Raw genomic sequence first — 25,428 nt, forward strand, 5'->3', positions numbered from 1 at the left:
CATTTCCACTTATAAAGATCCAGGTAACAATTTTCTTTTTTTTCCCTCTAAATGAGTTATTTGGATCGGTCTATGTGCCCTTGTGACTGACATTTAATGTTGCATTTTTTGAAAAAAAAATGAAAAATTAGATTTCTAATTTATTTTTTCAGCAATTTCGGGGAAACCCTGTTTAGATATTTATTTAAATTTATTACCTATGACAATGTTACAATTACTTATGCCCTTTCATTTTTAATAAACAAATGAAATGATACAGACTTTTATTCCCCCACGTCTTCACATCTGGTTTATGTGCTTTTTCGTGCAATAAATGTATACTAACGCAAAGCCTTTTTAGGAAAGAGACTGCCGCGCAACAAACAACCAACTCACACTAAACCAATGGTGAAAATACTTAAAGTCGAAGACCTGAAGAACGACGACATTGTTGCCAGAATCAAAAAGGAACTGAGCACCCAATTGACTTTCTCCAAAGGAGAGAGCTCGCCAGCAGCTCATAAAAACACCCTGCAGGAAGTGTCCTTCTTGAAATGCGAGAAAAATGTAAAAAAAGATCCCGAGCCTACTTCGGACCCTCTGGCCAACAATGCTGCAACGCCGGAAAAAACGAAAACAACAACGCCCGCACCAAAATTCATAGTACTCAGCAAAAAGGTATCGGAAGAACGGATGAAGAGGTTCCTGAGCATGACTCCCGAGGACGTGGCTCCTAAGAATAAGAAGAAATACAAGTGCGAGATGGCCTTAAGCGAGTTTAAGAAGCCGGTGGATACGATTAGATGCGTTCAGTGTGGGGTGTTATACGAAAGAGGAATCTACCGAGCTCACGCCAAGATCTGCAAAGGGAATAAGGTCAGGGCTAAGTTCGGTTGTACGATTTGCAGCTTTACGGATTACAGTTTTAAGGAATTGGAGGCGCATATTCGGACTCAGCACCCAAACAAGAAATGATTTCAGTAAATCAACTTGCTAAAAATGTTTATATATTATATAGCGTGGTTACTTAATATACACGGCTGGCAACGGTACATGATCCATCTGCCTTTGCACGAGAGCGACAAAGTAATGAAATCCGTGCGATAGACAAGGGTGGCTATGGTGAAGACGTTTCATAATCTGAATAGTCCCTTCCAACCCTCGAGCATATACTCCTAGAGGCAGCCTTCAGTGCTGAGAAAGCGCGACTAGTGTGCGAGAGAGAAAGGAGAATAAAAGGACTTGCTATCTCTCGCTCCACGAGCTGATTGGTCGGGGCTTAGGTGCAGGACGGTCATTCTTCTTCTTCATCTTCATCTAGTGGTTGGTCCTTTAAAAAGTCCCATAGCACTGCGGCCTAATTAGGCCTATTGTGCGTCCCACTACTAGTCCTATTCAGCAAGTAGATTTGTCCTTTTTACAAAGTCCAAANTCATTCTTTGACCCAAAACTTTATTTTTGTACAGTATTGCTATAAACATCTAAGTCAAATTACAAATGCACAAATGATAAATTATCTCTGGATGATTTGAGATTTCAGCATTACAAAGTATTAACTGCAAAGTCTACTGTTGACGCGAAACCCGAAAACCCGAAATTTTGCAAAATCGTTTTATTTTTTTAGCTTGTTTTAGCTATCATTTAATAATAATTAATAATTTTTCCTGTTTACGACTCAACGCTTTCAAAATATCTATTGAATTAAGTCATAACAGTATAAAAGTCAATACCGCACAAAATATCCAACAATTTTTTTACTACTATTAGCAACACTAGTTATATTAGAAATAATAAAACATTTCATAAATTTGTATTATTTTTTTATTATATGTACAGCTTTTTAAATTATTGATTAAAAAAAATTGTTGGATATTTTGACTTATACTGTTATGACTTTCTCCAATTGATATTTTGAAAGCGTTCAGAGCCGTACTCGGGAAAAAATTTAAATGATAGCTAAAAACCGTTTTAAGAGCAATTACAACAGTAATATCATCTAATTCAGAAATACAAATTACTTTAGATTTTGTCATAAAAATAGCAGCGACATGTTTGAAAAAATTAACCTGATGATGACCTCTCGAAGACGAAACGTCGCTAAAATGCTGATGCCATTGGATAGAGCGAAAAAGTAGCAATGTAAATATGAAATTTAATTTAAAATTCGTTTTCAAATAAAGCTATAAAAAAATTAAACAATTTTACAAAATTTTTGGTTTTTCCGGATATCTCCGGAACTACCCGGAATTTTAAAACTTTCTAAAAGGCATATTTTAGGTATAAAAAAACACAATTTTTTTCTAATCTGAGCTACCCCTTATCTCTTACCGTTTCCTAGATCCTAATGCTATCCCATCATTATCTTGGACACACTGTATATCTATGAATTCATCAAAATTAAAAAAAAGTACACTAACTAATATTTATTCACTATTCGACTTATGTTTGTAGCAATACTGTACAAAAATAAGGTTTTGGGTCAAACACTGAGACAGTTTTTTTTTTATATTTTTTCTGTATAATTGAATGGTGTAATTAGTTTTTGATCTTTTTTTTTAAATTTAAACAAATAATCGACAATTACTGAAGAATACGTTGCAAGTAATTTTTTATTTTTTTTTGCATTTTTGAGCATGTATTGAACTGTGATTATAGATTTTTTTATTTCACAAAAAATTATGTCAAAACGAAAAAAATTATTACCGGCAGAACTCTGTACGATGATTTTTCTAAATAGAATTTTTCTTTGAAATAAGTGTTTCAGACCGGAAAAAATGAATATTTCGGAAACTTCTTGATTTTTTTTATCTAAAAAAAATTGTGGTTATTTAAGACACAGAAAGGTATACTTTCACCAAGTTACGTTAAAGTTATTTTTGCAGAAATGAGGAATAAAAAACAAAAAATTTCGCATTTTTCTAGGGAATTTTGAGGTTATCTTACAAAAGTTGTAGATTTTTGCATGATCTACAACTTTTGTATTAGATACTTTTTTGTTTGACGTCAACTTTCGCCAGAAATACCAATGATACAATTTTTCACAACTTTTCAACTCCCCAAATCAACTCTCCGCCACCCCTGCTCACGCTTTTATTTTTTTTCGTTTATTATAAGCCCCTTTACCATTTCCACTTATAAAGATCCAGGTAACAATTTTCTTTTTTTTCCCCTCTAAATGAGTTATTTCGATCGGTCTATCTGCCCTTGTGATTGACATTTAATGTTGCATTTTTTGAAAAAAAAAAAAAAAAATGAAAAATATTATTTCTAATTTATTTTTTCAGCAATTTCGGGGAAACCCTGTTTAGATATTTATTTAAATTTATTACCTATGACAATGTTACAATTACTTATGCCCTTTCATTTTTAATAAACAAATGAAATGATACAGACTTTTATTCCCCCACGTCTTCACATCTGGTTTATGTGCTTTTTCGTGCAATAAATGTATACTAACGCAAAGCCTTTTTAGGAAAGAGACTGCCGCGCAACAAACAACCAACTCACACTAAACCAATGGTGAAAATACTTAAAGTCGAAGACCTGAAGAACGACGACATTGTTGCCAGAATCAAAAAGGAACTGAGCACCCAATTGACTTTCTCCAAAGGAGAGAGCTCGCCAGCAGCTCATAAAAACACCCTGCAGGAAGTGTCCTTCTTGAAATGCGAGAAAAATGTAAAAAAAGATCCCGAGCCTACTTCGGACCCTCTGGCCAACAATGCTGCAACGCCGGAAAAAACGAAAACAACAACGCCCGCACCAAAATTCATAGTACTCAGCAAAAAGGTATCGGAAGAACGGATGAAGAGGTTCCTGAGCATGACTCCCGAGGACGTGGCTCCTAAGAATAAGAAGAAATACAAGTGCGAGATGGCCTTAAGCGAGTTTAAGAAGCCGGTGGATACGATTAGATGCGTTCAGTGTGGGGTGTTATACGAAAGAGGAATCTACCGAGCTCACGCCAAGATCTGCAAAGGGAATAAGGTCAGGGCTAAGTTCGGTTGTACGATTTGCAGCTTTACGGATTACAGTTTTAAGGAATTGGAGGCGCATATTCGGACTCAGCACCCAAACAAGAAATGATTTCAGTAAATCAACTTGCTAAAAATGTTTATATATTATATAGCGTGGTTACTTAATATACACGGCTGGCAACGGTACATGATCCATCTGCCTTTGCACGAGAGCGACAAAGTAATGAAATCCGTGCGATAGACAAGGGTGGCTATGGTGAAGACGTTTCATAATCTGAATAGTCCCTTCCAACCCTCGAGCATATACTCCTAGAGGCAGCCTTCAGTGCTGAGAAAGCGCGACTAGTGTGCGAGAGAGAAAGGAGAATAAAAGGACTTGCTATCTCTCGCTCCACGAGCTGATTGGTCGGGGCTTAGGTGCAGGACGGTCATTCTTCTTCTTCATCTTCATCTAGTGGTTGGTCCTTTAAAAAGTCCCATAGCACTGCGGCCTAATTAGGCATATTGTGCGTCCCACTACTAGTCCTATTCAGCAAGTAGATTTGTCCTTTTTACAAAGTCCAAAAGCTTCCTTGCTGACACTTCTCTCAATTCCTTGGGTTCCAAATATGGACGGTCATTAGCATGGAGGGGAGCACGCACCGACCAATCCAGCTCGCGGAGCGAGAGAGGTAGCATGTCCTCTTATTCTCCTTTCTCTCTCGCACACCAGTCGCACTTTCTCAGCACTGATGGCTGCCTCTAGGAGTATATGCTCGAAGCTTCCAACCGAACGCATCCTATTGACTATTCAGATTATGAAACGTCCTCAATATAGGCATCCTTGTCTATCGTACGGATTTCTATGACTTACTTTGTTACTCTCACGTAAAGGCAGATGGACTATATGGATTTTCCAGACGTGTATGTATATGAAGACGTAGATTTAGTGACTTGAAATCTTCAAACTACACGTCGTGTTAAAAATAGTATGGGCACCACAAATAAAAATAATTCGCACTTAAAATCTCTGCAATATTTATACATATACATACGTGTGTAGGTATTAGATGTATACAGGGCGTCCGAAAGCGAATGGGACATACTTCAAGGGCAGCTTTCTTGGTCGAAAATACAACGATTTAGATCAAGTTACCTCAGTAACAAAATGTTTTCTAGAAAAGTTACTTCAAAGAGAATTTTTCTTGTTGACGGAAATTTCGAGAAGATGTGATTTTTGTTTGAAACGTCACTTTATTTTACATCATTCCAGGAAAAAATGTGTTTTAATTTTTTAATATAGTCATCAGTTACGGAGAGCCGAGTGTATTTGAAGGATATGGAGACATAAAACTGGATTTAACCTTGCGGTAGTACATTCAGCAGCATTATGTCAATAGATGCTTACTTTTTAATAGTCTAAATTGGAAAGAATATTAAATTTAGCAATAGAGAGAAGTTTACTTGCAAATAGTCTCCCAAATATTGGATTGTCTGTAACGACTGTAGTAAAAAATTGAAATCCAGTTGTTTGTGGAACAGTGCGTTTTAGAGACATACTCCAGAACCGCTCCATGTCAGAATTAAAATTAACGGAATTATTAAAAAAAAATTAATTAACAAGTCCTATATTTTGTTAAGGAAGCGAAGCTCTACTAACATGATCTAAATTGGTTTATTTTGATCCAAAGGGGTCCTACCTACGCTTGAACTATGTCCCAATCAGTTTTGGATGTATGTATAAAGATATTTTATAAATTTCTTGCTATTCACTAGAGAAATTAAAATTTCTGTCTCATTGTTTTTTATTTTCTTTGAGTTAAGTACATATTTATAACCAAATTTCTAAAGAAATGATTAGTTTTACGATCATTTTCGATTTGATCAAATGTTTCGTATGTATTGAAAATAGAGTAATACATTTCCTTTTCTTCGTCACATACAAAAAGTAACGCCTTATAGTAACGTTTACCATTGACGTTCGTTTAATTTGCATGTTATTTAATCGTAAGTCTTTTATTATTAGGGATGTATCAAAATAGAAAAACATTTTTTACTTATTCGAATTGTAAATACTATTCTGTTTTTTTAACTCAAATTTCCTTATTTTAGTTTACTAAAAAGTGTTTTCTGTTAAAATATTCAATTCTTTTATTGCGCGTGACATGTAATGTTGGCTAAAAATGTCTAGGGATGTGCTGTAAATATTTGCCAGTTAAATATTATTTAAGATTGTATACAAAGTTCATATTTTAGTTTGTTAACATCGAAATGAAAACAGTAAATTTTCCTCTTATTGTACATATACCTGTGTTTAATAAATCTTTTTTCTGATTCTGCATTTTTAATTTAACATGAACTATAGTATCTTGATTATACAGGGTGTTCACTATAAATAACCTACTCCGTTATTTCTTACGATGTCAAGTTTCGAAATTCTCGTACCTATTTTTAAACGCAATTATCAAGAAGGAGTTCTGTTGATTTACATAAAAACATGCAGTGCTTCGTAAGAAAAAAGTCTCCAAGTTCATGTTGAAGCTAATCCTAAACTGCTTCTTGGATGTAAGAGAGCAAGCTAATTTTTGCTGGAATACCTTCAGTGCAACTCACTAATAAAAGTGTAAATCCCTAGATCTGGGCGAGGTCCGGAACATTTTCAAAATTGCAAAAATGTTTAAAAAATACCTATTTTATCTGAATTTTTTACTTATATCTTAGAACCTATGCATTTTGGAAGAATATTGAAGAGGAAAAAAGTTTTAGAATTGAATTTTGTACAATATGCTGTAAGTTAAAAATGTTTAAATTTATTACCGATGTTGCAAAATAGCAATAATTAAAGAAAAAAAGGCAAAATAACCAAGTTTATTGGATATATATTTTTAAATATTTTAATTGCTCCGAGGGCATTCTAAGTTTGGTAAAACAAACTTTAGCGAATAATAAAACAACACACCAACCGGTTCTATAGTTTTCGCAAAATAATTTTTTGAAAAAATTCTGAAAAAAAATTTCGAATTTTCAAAATGTTGCACAGCAATACTCGAAATTTTTTTCACATTGAAAAGACCGCTCAACCTCAAATCGTTTTTGAAAAATTGAAATCGGTTGATTAAGACGACGATCATAGTAAAATTTTAAAGTTAACACTCGTTTTTTTTTATTTTTAAACATTTAGATTACATTCATTCATCAATTTGCAGTTTAATTTTTAGGTATAGTATAAAATTCAATTCTAAAACTTTTTTCCTCTTCAATATTCCAAAGTACATAGGTTCCAAGATATAGCTAAAAAACTCAGATAAAATCGGTAATTTTCAAATTTTAAAAAAAAATTTTTGCAATTTTGAAAATGTTCCGGATCTCGCCCAGATCTAGGGATCTACACTTTTATTATGTGAGTTGCACTGAAGGTACTCCAGAAAGAATATGCTTGCTCCATCTCACATCCACCATCCGCCGTTATCTAATATTCAGGGCTATCGTACATAAATTAAAGGCATTTTTTTTTCGGAAAACTTAGCCAGCAGCAAGTCACGAAATGTCTTATTTTTGTTTTAAACTCAGACCAAGTAAATATTATTCAAATCTCATTGCGTAAGAAATAACTTTAGGGGGTAACCATCGCTATTCCATCCCCAACTTTATTTTTACTTAACAGTAAAAAAATAATTAGACTATTAATAAAAAAAGTGATAATATAACTGAAGTAGGTACTTGTGTTATGGAAATAGTTCGAATTGCCTGCCATTTCGAAGCATTTTATCATTTTCGTTCTTAATGGTCTAGGGAGCAGTTATTTTTAAATTAGCATAAAAATACATTTGAGGATGATATATTAATGATCATTTCCAATAACTACTCTTTAAACTACATGTGGGATTTTAATAACACACCTAAGTGCCCTGATACTCTAATTTTAAAATACGAAAAAGATATCTCGAAGAGGTTTGGAGATATCGCAAAAAAATTCACCTGCACGCTTTTATCTAGAATGTATTTTATTATTTTTTTTATTATTATTTTATTAATTTATTATTTTTTACTTTATTATTCCTCTTGAAATCTGTAACGAATCTGATTATTTACTATTGACATAAGAAAAAGATAGTCAGTATACTGGAACATTTGTCGTGTAACACCCTGTACAATAAATATTAGTTACAACATGAGTTAAGTTAATAAATTTTTGTTTTAGGAATCTTCGAATACTATTAGAGTAGATTATTCTACGGGGAATTGTAGAAGTTATTGTTTAGTTAGACGTAGCTCGTTATGATTTGTTTAGTTTTTGAATTTGTCGTAAGTGAAGACTTAGTTGTAGAGTAAAAACCCATTTTGCGACAGGACATCCTGTTTTGCATGCAGGCAACATTGTTGGTCCTCGTAATTTCTATTCTGTTCTCGTGAATTAACCCAGGAATAAAATATTTCAGATGCGCTTTGTAGCTCAGAGAAAGAAAACCGAACAAAGAAGTCAAAGAAGTCTAAAGCCAAAGATCCAGATACCATAGATATATCCGCGTTGACGGAACTCTTCATGTGCACCAAATGCACCAAAACTTACCGATTACGCCACTCTCTGACTCGCCACGTAAAGTTCGAGTGTGGCAAGGAGCCGAAATACGCCTGCAGCTTGTGTCCCAGAAAGTTCAAGCATAAGTACGACCTGAACGTGCACGAGAGAGGGAAGCACTCCGCCACCAAAGAACCGAAGATCAAGCGGAGCTCTGACGAGATATTTATTCCGGAGATAATGATATTCAATGAGACTGGTTAGATGTAGAACTAATTTTACCTTTGAAATAGTTGTATTTTAATTTTTTGTTTTTCTTCTATTTAAATGACGATTATTACTGGATGACACTGGCATATCAGTATTTGGGCGGGTATTTTTTCCAAAAATTTTTTTCTAGGATTTAGTTACACTTAAGATAAGTACAATTTAGTATAAGTTTTAGTTATTTCCAAAGCAAGTGCCTTCGACAATTGACTGTAAAAGGCTGTTAGATATAAGTCACGTTAAGAAACTTTCTTACAATTATTAAGAAAATATGATTTTTCTTTTTGACCATTGACTGCTGATAACATAAATAAAACTAGTTTCTCCGAAGACATATCATTTTAATGTTATTAGTTTCATGATTATCAGTAGGTACACTGTAATTTTTAGTTTTAAGTCCTAAAACATAAGTTTTTTATTGCTAATTTAATTTTTTGCTTTTATATTTACATACTTTTTTTGTTATTTAATTTTTGTACCTGTTTACATCTTTTCAAACAATTGTTAAGTATTTAGAGAACATTTTATAAAACCTGTTTTACATGTACCATCAAAAATTTCAAACAAATTTGATGAAAAGGACTGCGCTGTACCTTAGCCAATGTTTTTATCAATTTATTGGGTCAAGCATTGGTAAATGTAAAACAAGTATTAAGAATACGACACGCAGAATATTTATACTATTATTTCTCATAATATCAAAATTCTTAGTTTCTTAAATTAGTATTTGTGTTTTTTTTTGTAGTATATTTGTGATCATTTGTTCGATCTCGAATTTAGAATATATATTGTCAAGAACAAGTTCTTTCATTTTCTCCTAACATACTTAAATATCATTTATTCTGATATTCAGCAAATAATTTAATGATTTTAGTCTTTATGCTTCAATTTATTTTTTTAATTTTAAAAATACCAAAACAAACATAAATACCAAGAAATTTACTCATACTTTAAACATGGTCCACTACACTTTAAAACATGATAAAAAATAATGAAGAAAATTTAAGTAACAATAACATAAACAGATACATTCTTTTTTTGCAGATAATAATAATTTTTCGGGCTGTTTCCTTGTCAAAACAAACAACAAAATAGGAGTAGTATTTTTCCTAAACCAATATCCAAGTTCTCTATGATCTCTTAAATATTTCAGTGGTATCGGAATTAGAAATCATCAAAGGTGTTTCAACTGTCAAAAGAAGTTATTTCAGGGGTAGTCTGGCGAATAAATCCAGCATTCCTATAATTATTGAAAAATTGGAGCAAAATGATCGTCGCTGATGACGAGCGCTTAACTTTGGCACAAAGGGTACAAAAGTTTTATTTGAAATTGGTTTATAGATTCTTTTGGACGTCAAAAAACCCTTCATTTCGACTTCACTGGTTAGTTTTCGATCTTATTTTGTATATAACTAACACTAACGAGGGAACTGGATCAAGTTTGTAGTCTACATCTTCAATAATATTTAAGTAATTTCGAGAAGAATCATCCCTGAAAGTTTATCGCGACGACGCTGTTAACAGGGTATAAAAGTATGTTCTAAAAAGAGGTAAGTTATAAAAAGTAAAAAAGATTTGAATTTTTTAAATTATCTTCAACGTTTATTTTTTTTATATTTTAACTAAACTACGTTTTGGAAGCTGCATAACTGTTAACATAACTCTGGATATTGGAATACATTCGAAGTAATTAATGATTTAATGTCCATATAATGTAGGTATTGTCTTTCCCATCAGTTAACAGCACCTGAGTAACGCAAAAGGTAGTAAAAAATTAAACTGTTGAAACTATGAAGCTAAAAATTATTTGGAAAAAAATGTTGGAATTTACCAATTCGATATATTTGGATATACCAATATAGTTTGTTAATAATATAATTTTTTATAGGTAATTGCACCAAAACCGGAAAACATTGGAGATCACCCAAATCACAATTTGATGATATGACTAACGAAAAAAATAATTTATTTCAACGACCGTCTCCGTTAACATTACTTTTAGGAGGTATTAAATCAGATTTACTTTATCCTAGTCATTTTTAACAATGCTGTTATTTGTAGTGGAAGACAAATTGCCTCACTATACCGCTCCTATCAATGAAATGGAGGTGCAATCGATATTTGAGAAAGCTTGTGCAAAGAGAATGATTACATTGTTGCTCGAAGTAAGGGAACAAAACAATAAGATTTTAGCCACAATTACTAAACAGGCACTGACAAATATAACCGACTTTCTTGCACCGGACTTACCAGTGAATTTACCAGTGCAAAGCGAAGAAGATTTGAATGAACTTTGCATATATCTTTCTTGCAAAGCTAATGTTGAGACCCTGGTAATCATAGGTATATTTTTCAGTAGCAGTGTTTCTCTGTAGTTTTGATTTTTAGGCTAAATATTTGTCCTCGGTTGGAGGAAGCAACTTGAGCAACAAAATTAATAACATATTGAAACGTTGTATTTCAAACGAAGTGGCAAGAAACTATAATTTTCGAGGGCGCAGGGAGGGGAAGAGAGCTTTTCAGGACTTGCCATTAAAGGAAGTCGTAATACGTAAGTTTGTAATTATTTGTTTGCTACATTCTTTGTTAATTTTTTATTCAAATGCATATTTCTGCTACCCTGAAAAAAAAAAACACTAAGAAAGTAGATAATGTTTAATTCATAATAAAGACTCTTACTTCTTTAGGAGCTGCTAAATTAGGACATCCAGATTCCACAGAAATCGATATAGAGAATTACATCAAAGTTTGGCTTAAACATGCCCCCCAAAGATACAAAGTAAAGGAACACAAACTGGAAAAACTTAATAAAATTGTAGATGTGTCATAATTTAACTTAACTACGATTGTGAAAACAATGTGAAATTATATACATACCTATAATGTTTCTTTTACGTAACAATAAACATGTTTTGAGGCTTATATTTAAATATACTGTATGTAATAATGTAGTTTCGTAACGTTTATTATTTACGAATAATATTATCCCTCTCCTCCTGCCTCAAAACTTGTGTTTAGTGACAATATGAGATGTAAAAATTTATTCCCATTAACTGCCCAATTTTATTTTAGAATCTCATCAGTGCCCCCAGTGCTACAAATATTACAAAAGACTAGATTCACTGAAACGTCACCTTCGTGTGGAATGTAACAAGCCAGGAACATATTTTTGTCGAATGTGCCATAAAGTTTTTAAACACAACTTTTATTTAAAAGTTCACCAAGAACGCCACTGTAAGGTTCTGTTACTGGACTGACAATGAAATGGCTTGCACAGAATACTAGTCATTTTAATTGAAATACTTTCTCCTGGGAATTTATATATACTTTATTTTTTATTTTTCCAACATACGAGTATTTTAAGTCTTGGAGTTTTAATTTAATTTAAGATATGAGTGTACATTTGTTCTAACGAAAATTCGACTCCCACTAGTTTTATACAAAATGAAAATTTTAATAGTATATGAATTATTATCGATGTTAGTTTGTATTTTGATTGCTATATATCGTTATAAGCTTATTAAGTTTTCTTTAGAACACATTGTACATATGAAACAATGTAATTGAAATTATAAAAATTATAAATAATATTTGTAGACTGACATCTTTTCTAGCTTAATAAAAAAAACATCTGTTATCTTTTATTAATTTATTTTTAAGGTAAACAATATATTTTTCTTAGATTATAGACATACATTTTTGAACCGTTCTTTTTTAGTACGTCCTTTTCGCTGTACCCAGTGTTTGAAGGTTTATAAAAGACAGGATTCATTGAGGAGACATCAACGGTTGGAGTGTGGAATACAAGCCCAGTTTATTTGCGAATATTGCAAGAAATCGTTTAGATATAAATTTATTTTGAAGAAACACATAAATCTGAGATGCAGACTTTTTCCCCGAAAATAATTCAATAATTAGTTCTGTTAATAAAAATCTGCTGTCTATTATATTTGTATATAAAACCTTTCTAAAGTTTTATTTAACATATTTCTGTCGCTGAAATTTATTTTTATAAAGTTACACAAACGCTCTGATCCACTAAGAAAAAGGAAATCCTACTTTTTTTTAATAAAAAAAATCAGCTCACAAAATAACTATTAATATCACAAATTGCATCGATTTGTAATGCAAAATATTTTTTTTATTTCGGTTTTAGTTTCAAAATCTTTGGAAATGCCTGAAGATGTAAAAATTTGCCAAATACTGTCTGTCGATTACAATAAATTGGTCTGCATATAAATTATTTTCATAATTTTTGTCAGGACTCCTATTTGTCAACACTGTCAGCAATTGGCTAAGTTTTCATCTTAATTTCATCTAGATGATTTTTAAGTTGAAACAAAAAAAAATAAAATAAAAAACCAAAAATTACTTTTCATTATAAATTGATAAAATTTGAGATACATAAAAATTCATAGAGTGCCAAAAATAAAACATCGTAATTGATTCAGTAATACCCATCAATTTGGCACTGATAAAAATGGAATTCGTAAATTTTTTTAACCAAACAGACCCGAGTAATTTTGCATTAATCTATATTAGCGCTTTGAAAAGTGATTTGGCGTGCAAGATTTCAATTTTTTTATTTAAAACCATGTCCCGGGTTCTCCTTATTTTAGTTCATAGTAGCTCACTGTACAAACTCAACCTTATTTGTAAAATTTGGTCTGATGGCTTGTGCTGCAGACCATTTTTTTTTCCAGCTGTAAGATGAAACGTTTGTTTTAGTTTATCCGTATACCTGCCCACAGTGCAACAAAAGCTATAGAAGGATCGACTCTCTGAAGCGCCACCTAAGGTGCGAGTGTAAGAAAGAGGGAAAATGGTCATGTCCCGTATGTAAAAAAATATTCAAGCACAGATATAATAGGACCACACATATATTTAAAATGCATGGGTTGTATCCTCGTTAATATTTTCTATAGACTTCTACTGTTTATTTCAGCTAATTACTTGTGATGATTTTGAAAACTTGGTGCTTTGTATGTAAATAATATAATATAAAAATTTACTGGTAATTGATCTTTTATTTTTTGTAAAATAGGTAAAGGAACTGAACACAAACACTTTAAACTTAAAATATGTGAAGGAATTATTCAAAACATAGGTAAACCAAAGAGATACTAAATATTGTCTGCTGTTTTAAACGTTAAATTTGTTGTAATGGAGCTTCTTTAATATCAGCTTAATATTAAAATATAAAGCATTATGTCTAACATTTTTGTTTTAGGTTGGCAGTGTGACACTTGTGCCAAAACGTACAGCAGGAAACAGTCCTTAGCGAAACACAAAAAATTCGAATGTCAACGTGAACCTCAGTTCAAGTGTCCTTATTGTGCTCATAAGGCTAAACTGAAATATAATCTGAAAAAACATATAATTACTGTTCACAGAAATGTAATTGATATAAATACAGATAATTTGTATTGATCTTATTGTTAATTATATCCATTTGTTTTACAGACCTTGATAAATAATCTTAACTGTTTCTATTTTTTCAAATATTTTGTAGGTAAATTTTAACATTCTCTATTCAATCTAATAGTCTAATGTGAGATTTCGATTTACACAAACAAATTTTTACGCATTTAAATGATACACTTTTAATTTTTAGAAGAAAAGTACTCTTCCGAAATTTTCGAAAAACCCTACCTTTGTCCGTGTTGTAAGAAATGCTACAAACACAAGCGGAATCTCCAAGTGCACATGAAAAACGAATGTGGAAAAACGCCTAAATGGATTTGCCCGTATTGCCTTCACCGGTCTCATCGAAAATTCAACATAAATCTACATATTAAGCATATGCACAATGTCGATACCATTATACAGTAATAAATTATGAACTTACAAAACGCTTAATAAATAGATTAAAAAATAATAAAAGTTTTAAGCGTTTTTTCACCACTTCCACGAAGCAAAATAACAACAAAAAAAATAGCTGCTATTTCAGCTGTCAATAGTTGACTATTGCTATGCTCGTTGCCACGTCATTCGCCTAGATTTTTTGGCGTTTCAAGGAATATATCGCTCTCTTCTTCAGAAACAACTCTGAAATTAATTTTCCGAAGGAAAGAGCAATATGTCCCTCAAAAACCTTTTTCCAACTGCAAAATCAATGTATTTATCAATGAAATCTGTGCTGTCGGACAGACTCAAGCTTAATTTAATTAAAATACTCCCAGAATTAAACCTAGACATTGTTTGCCCCTTTGACTATAAAAGAATATTCACAAGGAAAACCATATTACTAAACAAAGTAACAACGTCTTTTGTTGTAGGGGGTGGCACAACATGCCCAAATTGTAAGAAAGTGTACAAAAATACCAAGAGTCTCACAGCTCACATGTATCAAGACTGTGGCAAGGAGAAGAAGTACAGTTGCTCCTTTTGTTTGTTGAGTTTTAAGAGGAGGCATAACTTGAAAACACACATGTACAGGCGACATAGACATAACGATTTTTTCGATAATTTGAAATGAAGATATAATTTTAATCAAATGGGTTTGCCATATAGGTATATGTTATATAATAGTAATAGATAGATGTATTTATTTATTTATATTGAAAGAATAATTAATAATAGATGTAGGTAATAATAGTTATTTTTTAACGATTAAATGTACAAGTAATAAAGTTTTTGTAGAAATGAATGCACTATATTATTTGAAAAATTGAACTAAAAAATTAGTTTCGAGCTTGAAATAAAAAAATACAAATAAATATAAGAGATTTTTTTCCGTTTGTGTGTAATTCTATTATATTTTTGAGTTACTACAAAATGATTAAAAAAATTTTCTCAACAGTTCATCTTGTATGTACATATTTAATGTGATTTTATTTCTTTTTGTATTTCATTTTTGTTTTTATCTCGTATCCACTCATGTAGGAAGAAACGGCAAATTGTAAGTTCTTATTTTGGCACAACTGAAAAACCTATCCATTTTAATATAATATTTGCATTTGCAGGACTGACTTGCCCCAAGTGCCAGAAGAAGTACAAGAATAAAAATTCCTTGTCGGTGCATATTTCTCGAGACTGCGGTCGAAAAGCCGTGTTTGTTTGTAACAGCTGTAACAAAGTTTTTAAGAGGAAAGAATATATAAAACCTCATTTACTAGTTAGTCCTGGCTGTAATATGAATAACTTTGAAATTAACTTTTCAAAAATTACTCAGTGAAGTTTCATATTTATTCGATTTTATAAATTTTTTTTAATTGCAGATGCTTACACAATTTTATAAACTAATAAACAACATACATGTTAAATTTATTAACAAATTCCTGTGTATGAAAATAAAAAAAATCAATCACATTTCATTTGTTTTGCTTTTCTAGTAAGTTAACTACGAATAAACTTTACTTATTTTATATCGTTTGTAAAAAAAATAGTCCATACTGACATAAACAAATACGCATTTCTGACTCACAATCAGATAGAGGGAGATTGAGAAAGAACGCATCCGTTTAGAAGGAATAAGACGTAGGTGCGTATTTGTTGACTAGAGCTCTCTCAGATGCAAACTTATTTGTCTGGGTCTTGTATATATATATGATACGTCTAGAGAATACTTACAAATAAAAAAATACAGGTACCTTTACATCATGAGACCAACAACTAAAGATGAAATTAAATATTTATTTATGTAACTATTCCACCAGTTCTATTGTGTACATACATATATACAGTGTGTTCACGTTATGTTCCGAAGAAGAAAACGTTGCATATTTACAAGAAAATGTAATTTTTTGCAAAACTTTGCTGCTTGCTTTTTAAACTTTTGATATTGTTACAATTTTCTTGATTCTATTTATTCACAATGTTAAAATTTAATAAAAATATAAGAATGACCAAAGCACCAATTTTTTTTATTATGGAAAAGTTTCACAAAAAGATATGTAGATATTTATATTTGGCAAAGAGGAGTTAGAAAAGAAGAATATTTACAACAAATAAACACTTAATTTTACAGCACTTAGATTGTTTATTATTATTATCTAATACTTATGTAAGCAATCTTGAAATCCTTAACAAATCTGTTTGTGACACTTTTCATAATTTTAAATATTAAACCTTCGTGACAAATAAAAAAAATTGTCATTGAAGGAGACACTGTACATTTATTTATTTATTTATCAACATTTGATGACATGGTTTGGGTTAAGCTTTACATCTTCCACACAATCACTGCTTCTTCTAAAAAAATTACTAATAGAGTATGTAAATAGCGTATAATGAGTGACTACTGAACAACCAGGAATTCTGTGTTCTCACCACATGAGCTACTAAACAATCTGTCTCTTCAAAATGTTATAACAGACATTTCCCCACATAATTTCTAAATTTATTTACAACAAACTGTCCATTTTTGTTTTGGTAAATGAAATTAGATGCCTTTTATTTTTAGATTCCGGCAAAGTAATATGCCCCCGTTGTTTCCAGTTCTACAAGAATAAAAATTCATTAGCAAGCCACATGTCCCGAGATTGTGGCCGACCGAAACAGTTCACATGCCTCTTTTGTTCCGAACAATTCAAGAGGAAGCAGCATTTAAGTCACCACATGTTCCGAAAGCACAGAACGCAGGATTAATATGAATAATCTGAAGATTAAAATACTGACACACTGTTATTTTTGGATTGGTTTGTTAATAAAATAAGATAATTTCATCGCTGTTAGTTATCTTTATTTAAATTTAGTTCTGATTGATCAGAATACCGTATTTATTTTTTGTTATAATCGGAAACTCGCCCAAGGTCTCAACAAAGAAACCGGGATTATTCACCGACACGTCAGGCCGACAGGACAGACAGTAGGGTGCCGGCTATCGAATAAATTGATCGATGCGAAGCTTTAGGTCAGAAGCAGACATGTGCTTGTTATTGTACAATGACGCAGAAAGTGTGAAGTAGTTGATGTTATCCAAAAATAAGAATAAGTTCATGGGCTTGTTCCTATTGCGTTTCTGATACGCAGGGTGATTTTTTCTGTCTTTGTAATTAAATTGATAGTACATATTAATTTTTTCTCCCTTGGGTCACATAAATTCTTTCTTTGGGTTTTTTTATATTTCAGTTCCATATTTAAAGAACCGACATGGTGGTGAAATCAGAACTAATTGCAGGCCATAAGATCATAAGCCAAAACTTAGTTAACAGAATGTCGTTCGTTTAGAACGAGATGGATTAAACATCTTTTGTAGTATACTAATTTTTTTAACAAACAATTAGAGACCCACTTAATAAATGTAATGACTGAAAAAGTAAAATTCATTGTTTTTTTAGATAGAAAGCCAAAAAGATAAGGTGGGTAGAATACTATGTAAATACTCCTGTAAAGTATAATCATAGATTTAAGAGAATTATTGCTTACGTCGACCTGAGTTCAGTAGTCGCCCATCATAATGCAACGAGTGAGTTTATTGCTCAGTTTTCTAATAAAATATTTCTAATGAAGCTACAAGTATAAATGGATAGCCATTCTCTTAAATCTATGAATATACTTTACATCATTTTAGCAAATAACATAAATCTTTTACTGCAGATTCTGTAGGTATTCTTTAATAATTTTCAGAAAAACAAACGATTTTAGCAGTAGGTTTGAGTAGCATACATTTTAATAAGTAAAACAAATTTCTAAATTTCAATTAAATTTCTTTTTTTTTGTGCAATTATAATATATTATAACTAATTTTAGATGATACCTTAAAAGTGTCCTGTCCTCGTTGTTTCAAATTGTACAAGAACAAAAACTCTCTGACAACACATTTGTCCAGAGACTGTGGTAAAGGAAGGGAACACAGCTGCCGGATATGTTCTGAAGACTTTAGAAGGAAGGAACATCTGAAAAGTCACATGTTACGGAAGCATGGTGTATAGATATATAGAATTGAAATAAAAGCTTTTTATACAACGTTTGTAACTACTTAACTCAAATTAAAAACAGCTAACGTACCATATCAATTAGTTTTTTTTTTTTCAATTAAAGAATTAAAAAATGTAGCTATATAGCTATATGTCAATCTCTAAAAGCATTTCAATAAGGAAATTATTTTGGTATCTTTTTAACGAGGAAAAAGATTCAAAGTAAACTTTTTAATTGCTCACACACTGAAAAAAAAAACTTCAAAACGAATAAGATCAAATTTTTCTTCAGCATGTTCAATCCTGGTATCTTAAAATGACTGAGTCCTATGAAAAATGTGTAGTATTTTACCAGGTAAATTGCCTTTTTATTTAATAATTTTTACTTTTTAATAATACCTCGTTTATTTTCTTTGCAGGTGTTCGTTAGTTATCTGTTATTTTTGTCACGTATAGTTGCGTTTCTGTGGTATATATTTTATTGCTCATGTGTTATTTTAGCGAGTCAAGTTCGATGTCCAAGGTGCAATAGACTTTACAAAAACTACAATAGCTTGCATGCTCATATTTACCAAGACTGCGGAAAGGAGAAAAAGTTTAGTTGCGTGTACTGCCCTTCCACGTTCAAAAGGAAGCAACATTTATTAGGGCACGTTGAGAGAAGACATTTGAAATATTTTTCGTAGTTTTTTCCCGGACTGACAAATGTATTTTTTTTACTGTTTTTTTTATTATCAAGATTATATTTACTTTATAAAAATATTTTTACTATATTTACCAATTTTATATTTGTTAAATATTTATATTATACTTTTTTGTCAACAATTTTAATCTGAATATAAATATGACAATATTATTATGTGTTTATTCCTCATATGGACTATGCCACACAAACAGAAAATTGAATGAATGAATTAAATTCAATCCTTTTTTTCTTCTAGTATGTCAGAAACTGTTGAAACTAAATAAGAACTATTTTTGAACAATATATCTTGTTAAACTGAAAGGGAATTTTATCACTAGTTACAGAAAAAATTATAAAGTATCACTTGTATGTATTTTTTAGATGGAAAAGTGCAGTGCTATAGATGCCGTAACTTTTATAAAAACAAGAACAGTCTTAAGGTTTATCGTACCAGATGTGGAAAACCATTAAAAAAGTGCAAATTCTGCTCCTATTCTAGCGTGAGGGCAGACAGTTTAACGAGACACATCGTCTTATATCACTACTCTACAGAAGACAGTTAATACTTTTTAGTTTATGAATGAGAAAAAATATACCAATGTGTTCCCTGGATTTTGTGTGATTTCGTGAAATAGTCTTTAGTCTTAAATCGATAGAAAGTAAGCTGATTATTATTTATTATAATATGAAGATTTATTGGTAACAAATTATTTTATAATAGTCATCAAAATTTTGAAGGAATTTTAGAAAAAAAATCTAATTTTTACTGTTGTGTTCTCATTTTCTTTTACGTTAAAATTTTGCTCCATGGTATTGCAAAATGAGGTAAATTTTAAAAGTGTTTAATGTTCATTCAAAACACTCAATGTATTTTTTCTCGGAAATGGTGAATCATTGGTGTTTAATATACTTTTTTTGACAAACAGCAAATAAAAAAGAAATGATTAATTTTTTAAGAAGTTTAGAATTTCGATTACTTTTTTCCGTAGGTTATCAGTAATAAGTATATCAAATTTGGAAAACTTTACTTCCAAAAAAGTTTTTTATTTTTATAACTATTAATATTGAGTTTTTGAAAAATAGTCGTAGCATTTGTGAGCAAAACTGCCTCCTAAATTATATTTAATTTTCTGACCCTGTATTTTTTGACGATATTATATTTCGTATCAGTTACTAATAACGGTTTCACTAAAGTTTCTTCTCTAAACAAAGGTGTGCGTGGTATAGAATTCATATTTTACACTGTTTTTTGTATTTCCTACATTTTACTTTATTATTGTTAACTTAGTATGTCAAAATAAATGTTACTGTATTATACTATATACGACTTCTTTTATTTTCAGAAAGGGTGCAGTGTCAAGGTTGTCTTAAATTCTATAAAAACAGCGAGTCATTGCGAGTACATCGCAGATTAGACTGTAACTCAGAGTTATACTCCTGTTCCGTCTGCCAGGCAATGTTTAAAAGGAAGTACTATTTGCGAAAGCATTTTGATAAGTATCATAATACAGTATCAAAGGCTCGCTAAGTATGGATGAACTGGTCTGGATTGAAGAGTTGCACATTCAGAGCTACTACTATTTCCTGAGAAACAAATCTATAATACTTTTGTGTGTATTTTTAAGTTGTAATAATTTTGAAATTAAATCTACGTCAAACTACTGAGCTTGTGACAATAAAACTGCTGTTAATTTCGAAGGACTCTGATTCACTTCCTGATGGTTTTTTAAGTAGATCTAATCATTTCATCTACCTGTATATTGTTCGTTGACTCATTTGTTGTTCTCGAAATTTTAGTAGACCCAAACTACAGTCCAGTTCGTTGCCACCAGTGTAACAAAGTGTACAAAAACCTAAAGTCCTTGAAGTCTCATCTACATCAAGACTGTCAGTTAGAACGAAAACATGAATGCCACTACTGCCTGAAGAAGTTCAAGAAAAGAAGCAATTTGAAAAGGCACATGTGTACCATGCACTCATAGTAACTGAATAAAGTTTCAGTGGTTGTTTCTGTTTTTTATTCAAACATGAAATGATTTAACTTAAGACACTAAAACTATTAATAGATGAGGAAGTTGTAGAATCTAGCACATTGTCTTATTGACTGTTTTTAATAGTTTTAGATACCAGCAGCAACCCCGTTGTTTGTCCAAAGTGTACCAAAGTGTTTAAGAACAAGTGGTCTCTGTCGACACATTTGATACAGCAATGTGGTGTGGAACCAAAGTTTCAGTGTCACTACTGCAACAAGAAGTTTAAAAGAAACGATAACATGAAGAGGCATATCTCAAATGTCCACAATAAGCAAATTTTATTTATTTAATTCTTATCTTATTTTATCTCAACTACAGTTGAATTATGGACAAATTTAAGTTAAATAAATCAATGATTAAAAACTAATTTGTTTTTAATTGTTTTATATTTTTGATTGTTTAGTTTCTTATCAAATTTTTCAATAGAAATATATATTTTCTTAAAATTTTCTGCTGTGTTCTTAATTCTAGATGTTGCACTTTTTGAAGAACATGTAAAAATGTTACGTTTAAATTCTCATTGAATGTTTTTGTGCTGGGAACTTATAAGACCTGTTTAAACGTTGTAGGGAAAACGCACGCTCCAGTAAAGTGCCCGAAATGCAGCCGTTTCTACAAAAACAGCAGCTGCCTCAGCGTCCACCTTTCCCAAGACTGCGGAAAGGCCGCTAAGTTTCAATGTCCCTTATGCAATGTAATGTTTAAGAGGAAGCATAATTTGAAACAACACGCCATTTTTAAGCATAATTATAAGTTACCTAAATAAACATTTGTCCTTAAAGTAAGTTGCCTTTCCTTCTTTTTTACTAAACTTGTCTTGGTTTGGGCCAATGTGTTAGATATTTGCTTGCTTTAATGTATTTTCGAAAAGCTTAGAAAGCTTAGCATATTTTTAACTAATGAGACGTCGACAAATGTAATGCAAACTAAACATTTTAGGAAAGGTGAAATGCCCAAGTTGTCAGAGGAGTTACAGGAACGTGAAGTGTCTGAAGGTGCACCAGTCTCAAGATTGCGGCAAAATCGTCAAACATTACTGTGATCTATGTAATGCCTCGTTCAAAAGAAAATTTGACTTGAAAAAACATCGCATTGCTAAACACTCACCCCCAGATTGTATAATAAATTATAAACAATATGTAGTAGTCTCATTTTTTTAGAAACTTTATACAGCTAAAGTCGAATTGTCGTACTATCACCCCCTGAATTTACGGGAGGTCTTTCTGAAACACCCTGTAATCCCTGTATATATATTTTTTTGAACTTTAAAACAATCTTAAACTTGACCAAACAACACTCTTCTTAATTTTTCACACGAACTATTATATCATGTATACATAGATGGCATAAACTACAACAACTTTTTTTTTTAGTGTTTGGTCCTATGTGTTGTCCGAAATGTGGTAAGATGTACAAAAATAAGCACACAGTACAAAGCCACATGAGTTTGGATTGTGGAAAGGAAGGAAAATACATTTGCCTCGATTGCAATATGACTTTTAAGCGAAAGCATAGCCTGAAGATGCATTATATTACGATTCATGAACTTAAAAAGTAGAAGTAGGTTTAAAACTTCCCTGATATTAATCCTTATCGTATCTATATATTTTTTTACACATCTTTTGTTAAATTGTACAAAAATGTTGGGACATTAATAAATGGTATCTAATCCATACATCGAACAATTTTTTGAACAGGTGCATTATTTTGACATATTAATTTTATCGAAGCTAATTGTATTTTAACTGTAATAAATAACAAATATAATTATACTTCTTTTTAGGAGGTCGACCTGATGGTCCCATTCCCTGTCCAAAGTGTGGGAAAATTTATAAAAACAGACACACCCTGAGCTCCCATATTAGTCAAGACTGCGGTAAGGAACGCCTTCATGAATGCACCTATTGTCACATGAAGTTTAGGAGACGACAGAGTTGCAAGGAACATATTATGGGAGTGCATTACAGACCAAATAGAGTGTAGTTGAATGTTCAAGGGGATTTAGAATGTACTACTACTTTAGTTTGTTTGTTTGAAACAAAGACGACCAAGTGAAGTGGCGAGATAAAGAGTGCAATAAATAGATTTTAGATATAATTTGTTAGCTATTACTAATAAACTTAAGCTGGGGAAAAATGGATCGATATGGCTTATACAGAGTGTACTTTGCAACAGGGTTTCAGGGCTATACCCGCTACTCAAAAACTGATGAGGGGAATAATTTTAGAGAATTGCATAGTCATCTGCCTATTACCAACTAAAATTTGAGAATTTTAGATTGTGTAGTTTTCAATATTCTTTGGTATACACTAAAAGATGTACAATTTTCATGATTTTCCACTTATATTAAATTTGAAATAGTATTTTCTCTGTGAAATTTTGGTTGATATAGGTAAGTTGTTTATACGTGATATTTTTTTACATTTTTTTTAAACAAAGTGTGACAATATTTGACTTTTGATAAGTGTGTCACCACTCAGTTATTATTCGAAATTGTTCAAGCTAATCGAGCTAAAATTCTCAAATTTTCGTGACTAATTGATAACGGACATATAAACGACTGTAATTTTTTTTAAAATGTTTGTTTCCTCAGATTTTGAGATAAACGCTGTCAAATTGGGGCTCAATACCTTTGCATTGAATATATTGAATAGAATTGAACAAAATCTGCTTCACTTTTTCGAAGGATCATATAATCTATAGAATCAGAAAATAATATAAAATTGGTTTAGAAACCCTGCAAGACTATTGCGTTGTATTTAATTTCAAACTTTCTAGTATATTACAAAATTTAAAATGTTATTTTAAGCAAACAATAGTGTTAATAGAAATCGCATGTCACTAGGTCAGGCTGGGACTTTGTGCACCATTTCTGTAATATTCAGTATAATTCTTTTTTATTCTATAATTTTAACTTTATAGGAATGTGAATTTATGCATAGAAATTAATTCTAGATGTGTAGTCTTTCCGAAGTCAGTTGAACATGTATAAAAATGCTTAGCAATAAAATTTAACGAGTTTCATAGGCGTTCTTGAAAAAGTTTTCTGCTAAAGGTAAAAAATTATAATTTGTATATAATGTGTAGAAAATTTATATTATATGTTCATTTGGTCAACAACATATTTTAATTATTCATGGCTTGAAACAATTTTATTATATTGATGGTAAATTTCGTTTTGTTCCGTTTCAAAAAGTCTCCAAAATGCTATGTTGTAATAATATTATTTGTCCCTTTCGCAATTGTAATATCAATGATTAATAGAAGGTGCCTATAATAAATTAAAATTACCTGAATCACATCAAATTCCACATTGCTGCACTGCACTGCTAGGCAATTTGTCAACAACTGAAATTTATGGCCCACTCGCCCAGTGCGGCAGTGTTTGTGTGGCGTTTGCCCGCGTGCGCTTTCTTCAACTGGTCGTATACATTCTACGTTTAGTTCGACCAGACCAGTATTATGGGTGTGGCTAAACAAATATGGGAACCAGTTTTTCAAATATTTCAATGCCGCGTTGCTGCGTTAGCGACCGATCCTGGTACATACCGCCTCTTGGTTCTTCAATTTAGATCGGAAAGACTATACTTATAAGTAATTGTAATGGGACATTTTATCAGGTTTAAATTTTGATGGCATGTAGAATTTATTCTTTGTATAATAAATAATTTGCTGTTTTTGTAACCTCTTTTTAGTATGCCCACACTTTCAGTTACAACAAATAAGAAATTTAGATAAAAATAATGATAGAATTATTTTTGTACAATTTAACAAACCTTCTTCTTAAACTATAACTTTTAATCTCTCTTTTATAATTGTTAATCTTAACAAACATAGAATTTCTATAAACAGTACGCATGGTTAATTTTTTTATTGCTTTAGAAACAGTTGACGTCGAATTCATCAAGATGGAGCACCAAGCTGCTACTGAAAACTTTCAAGATACTGAAAATGTGGATGTGACTCAACGCACTCGGTCTAAAGGGAAAGAAACTGTAAAAACAGTCGCGAAATTCCCATATGTGTGTAAATGTGGGAAACGTTTTAAGAGGAACCAGTCTTTGAGCACTCACCGCAACTTTAACTGCGGAAAAATCAAGCAGCATTACTGCAGATTTTGCAAACAATT

At 31.5% G+C, this 25,428-nt stretch overlaps 2 protein-coding genes across 3 annotated transcripts in view; both read left to right on the forward strand.

Moving 5' to 3' along the window:
• The window catches only part of LOC108905534, a 296,022-nt gene that overhangs the window by 58,104 nt on the left and 212,490 nt on the right, over window positions 1-25,428 (forward strand). The gene's annotated exons all lie outside the window — the stretch shown is intronic.
• LOC108905537 lies at window positions 10,793-11,650 on the forward strand. The gene is made up of 3 exons (XM_018708474.1): window positions 10,793-11,054; window positions 11,110-11,272; window positions 11,409-11,650. The coding sequence occupies exons 1-3, from the start codon at window positions 10,824-10,826 to the stop codon at window positions 11,549-11,551; spliced, it is 537 nt and encodes a 178-aa protein (XP_018563990.1). The 5' UTR covers window positions 10,793-10,823; the 3' UTR covers window positions 11,552-11,650.

Source organism: Anoplophora glabripennis, unplaced genomic scaffold (assembly GCF_000390285.2).
Source record: "Anoplophora glabripennis isolate ALB-LARVAE unplaced genomic scaffold, Agla_2.0 scaffold53, whole genome shotgun sequence".
Lineage (NCBI taxonomy): Eukaryota > Metazoa > Arthropoda > Insecta > Coleoptera > Cerambycidae > Anoplophora > Anoplophora glabripennis.

Coding starts and splice junctions, on each gene's coding strand:
- LOC108905537 (XM_018708474.1), top strand. CDS start 10,824: ATGGAGGTGCAATCGATATTTGAGAAAGCTTGTGCAAAGAGAATGATT. Junction 11,055..11,109: donor AAGCTAATGTTGAGACCCTG/GTAATCATAGGT, acceptor TTTGATTTTTAG/GCTAAATATTTGTCCTCGGT. Junction 11,273..11,408: donor ATTAAAGGAAGTCGTAATAC/GTAAGTTTGTAA, acceptor TTACTTCTTTAG/GAGCTGCTAAATTAGGACAT.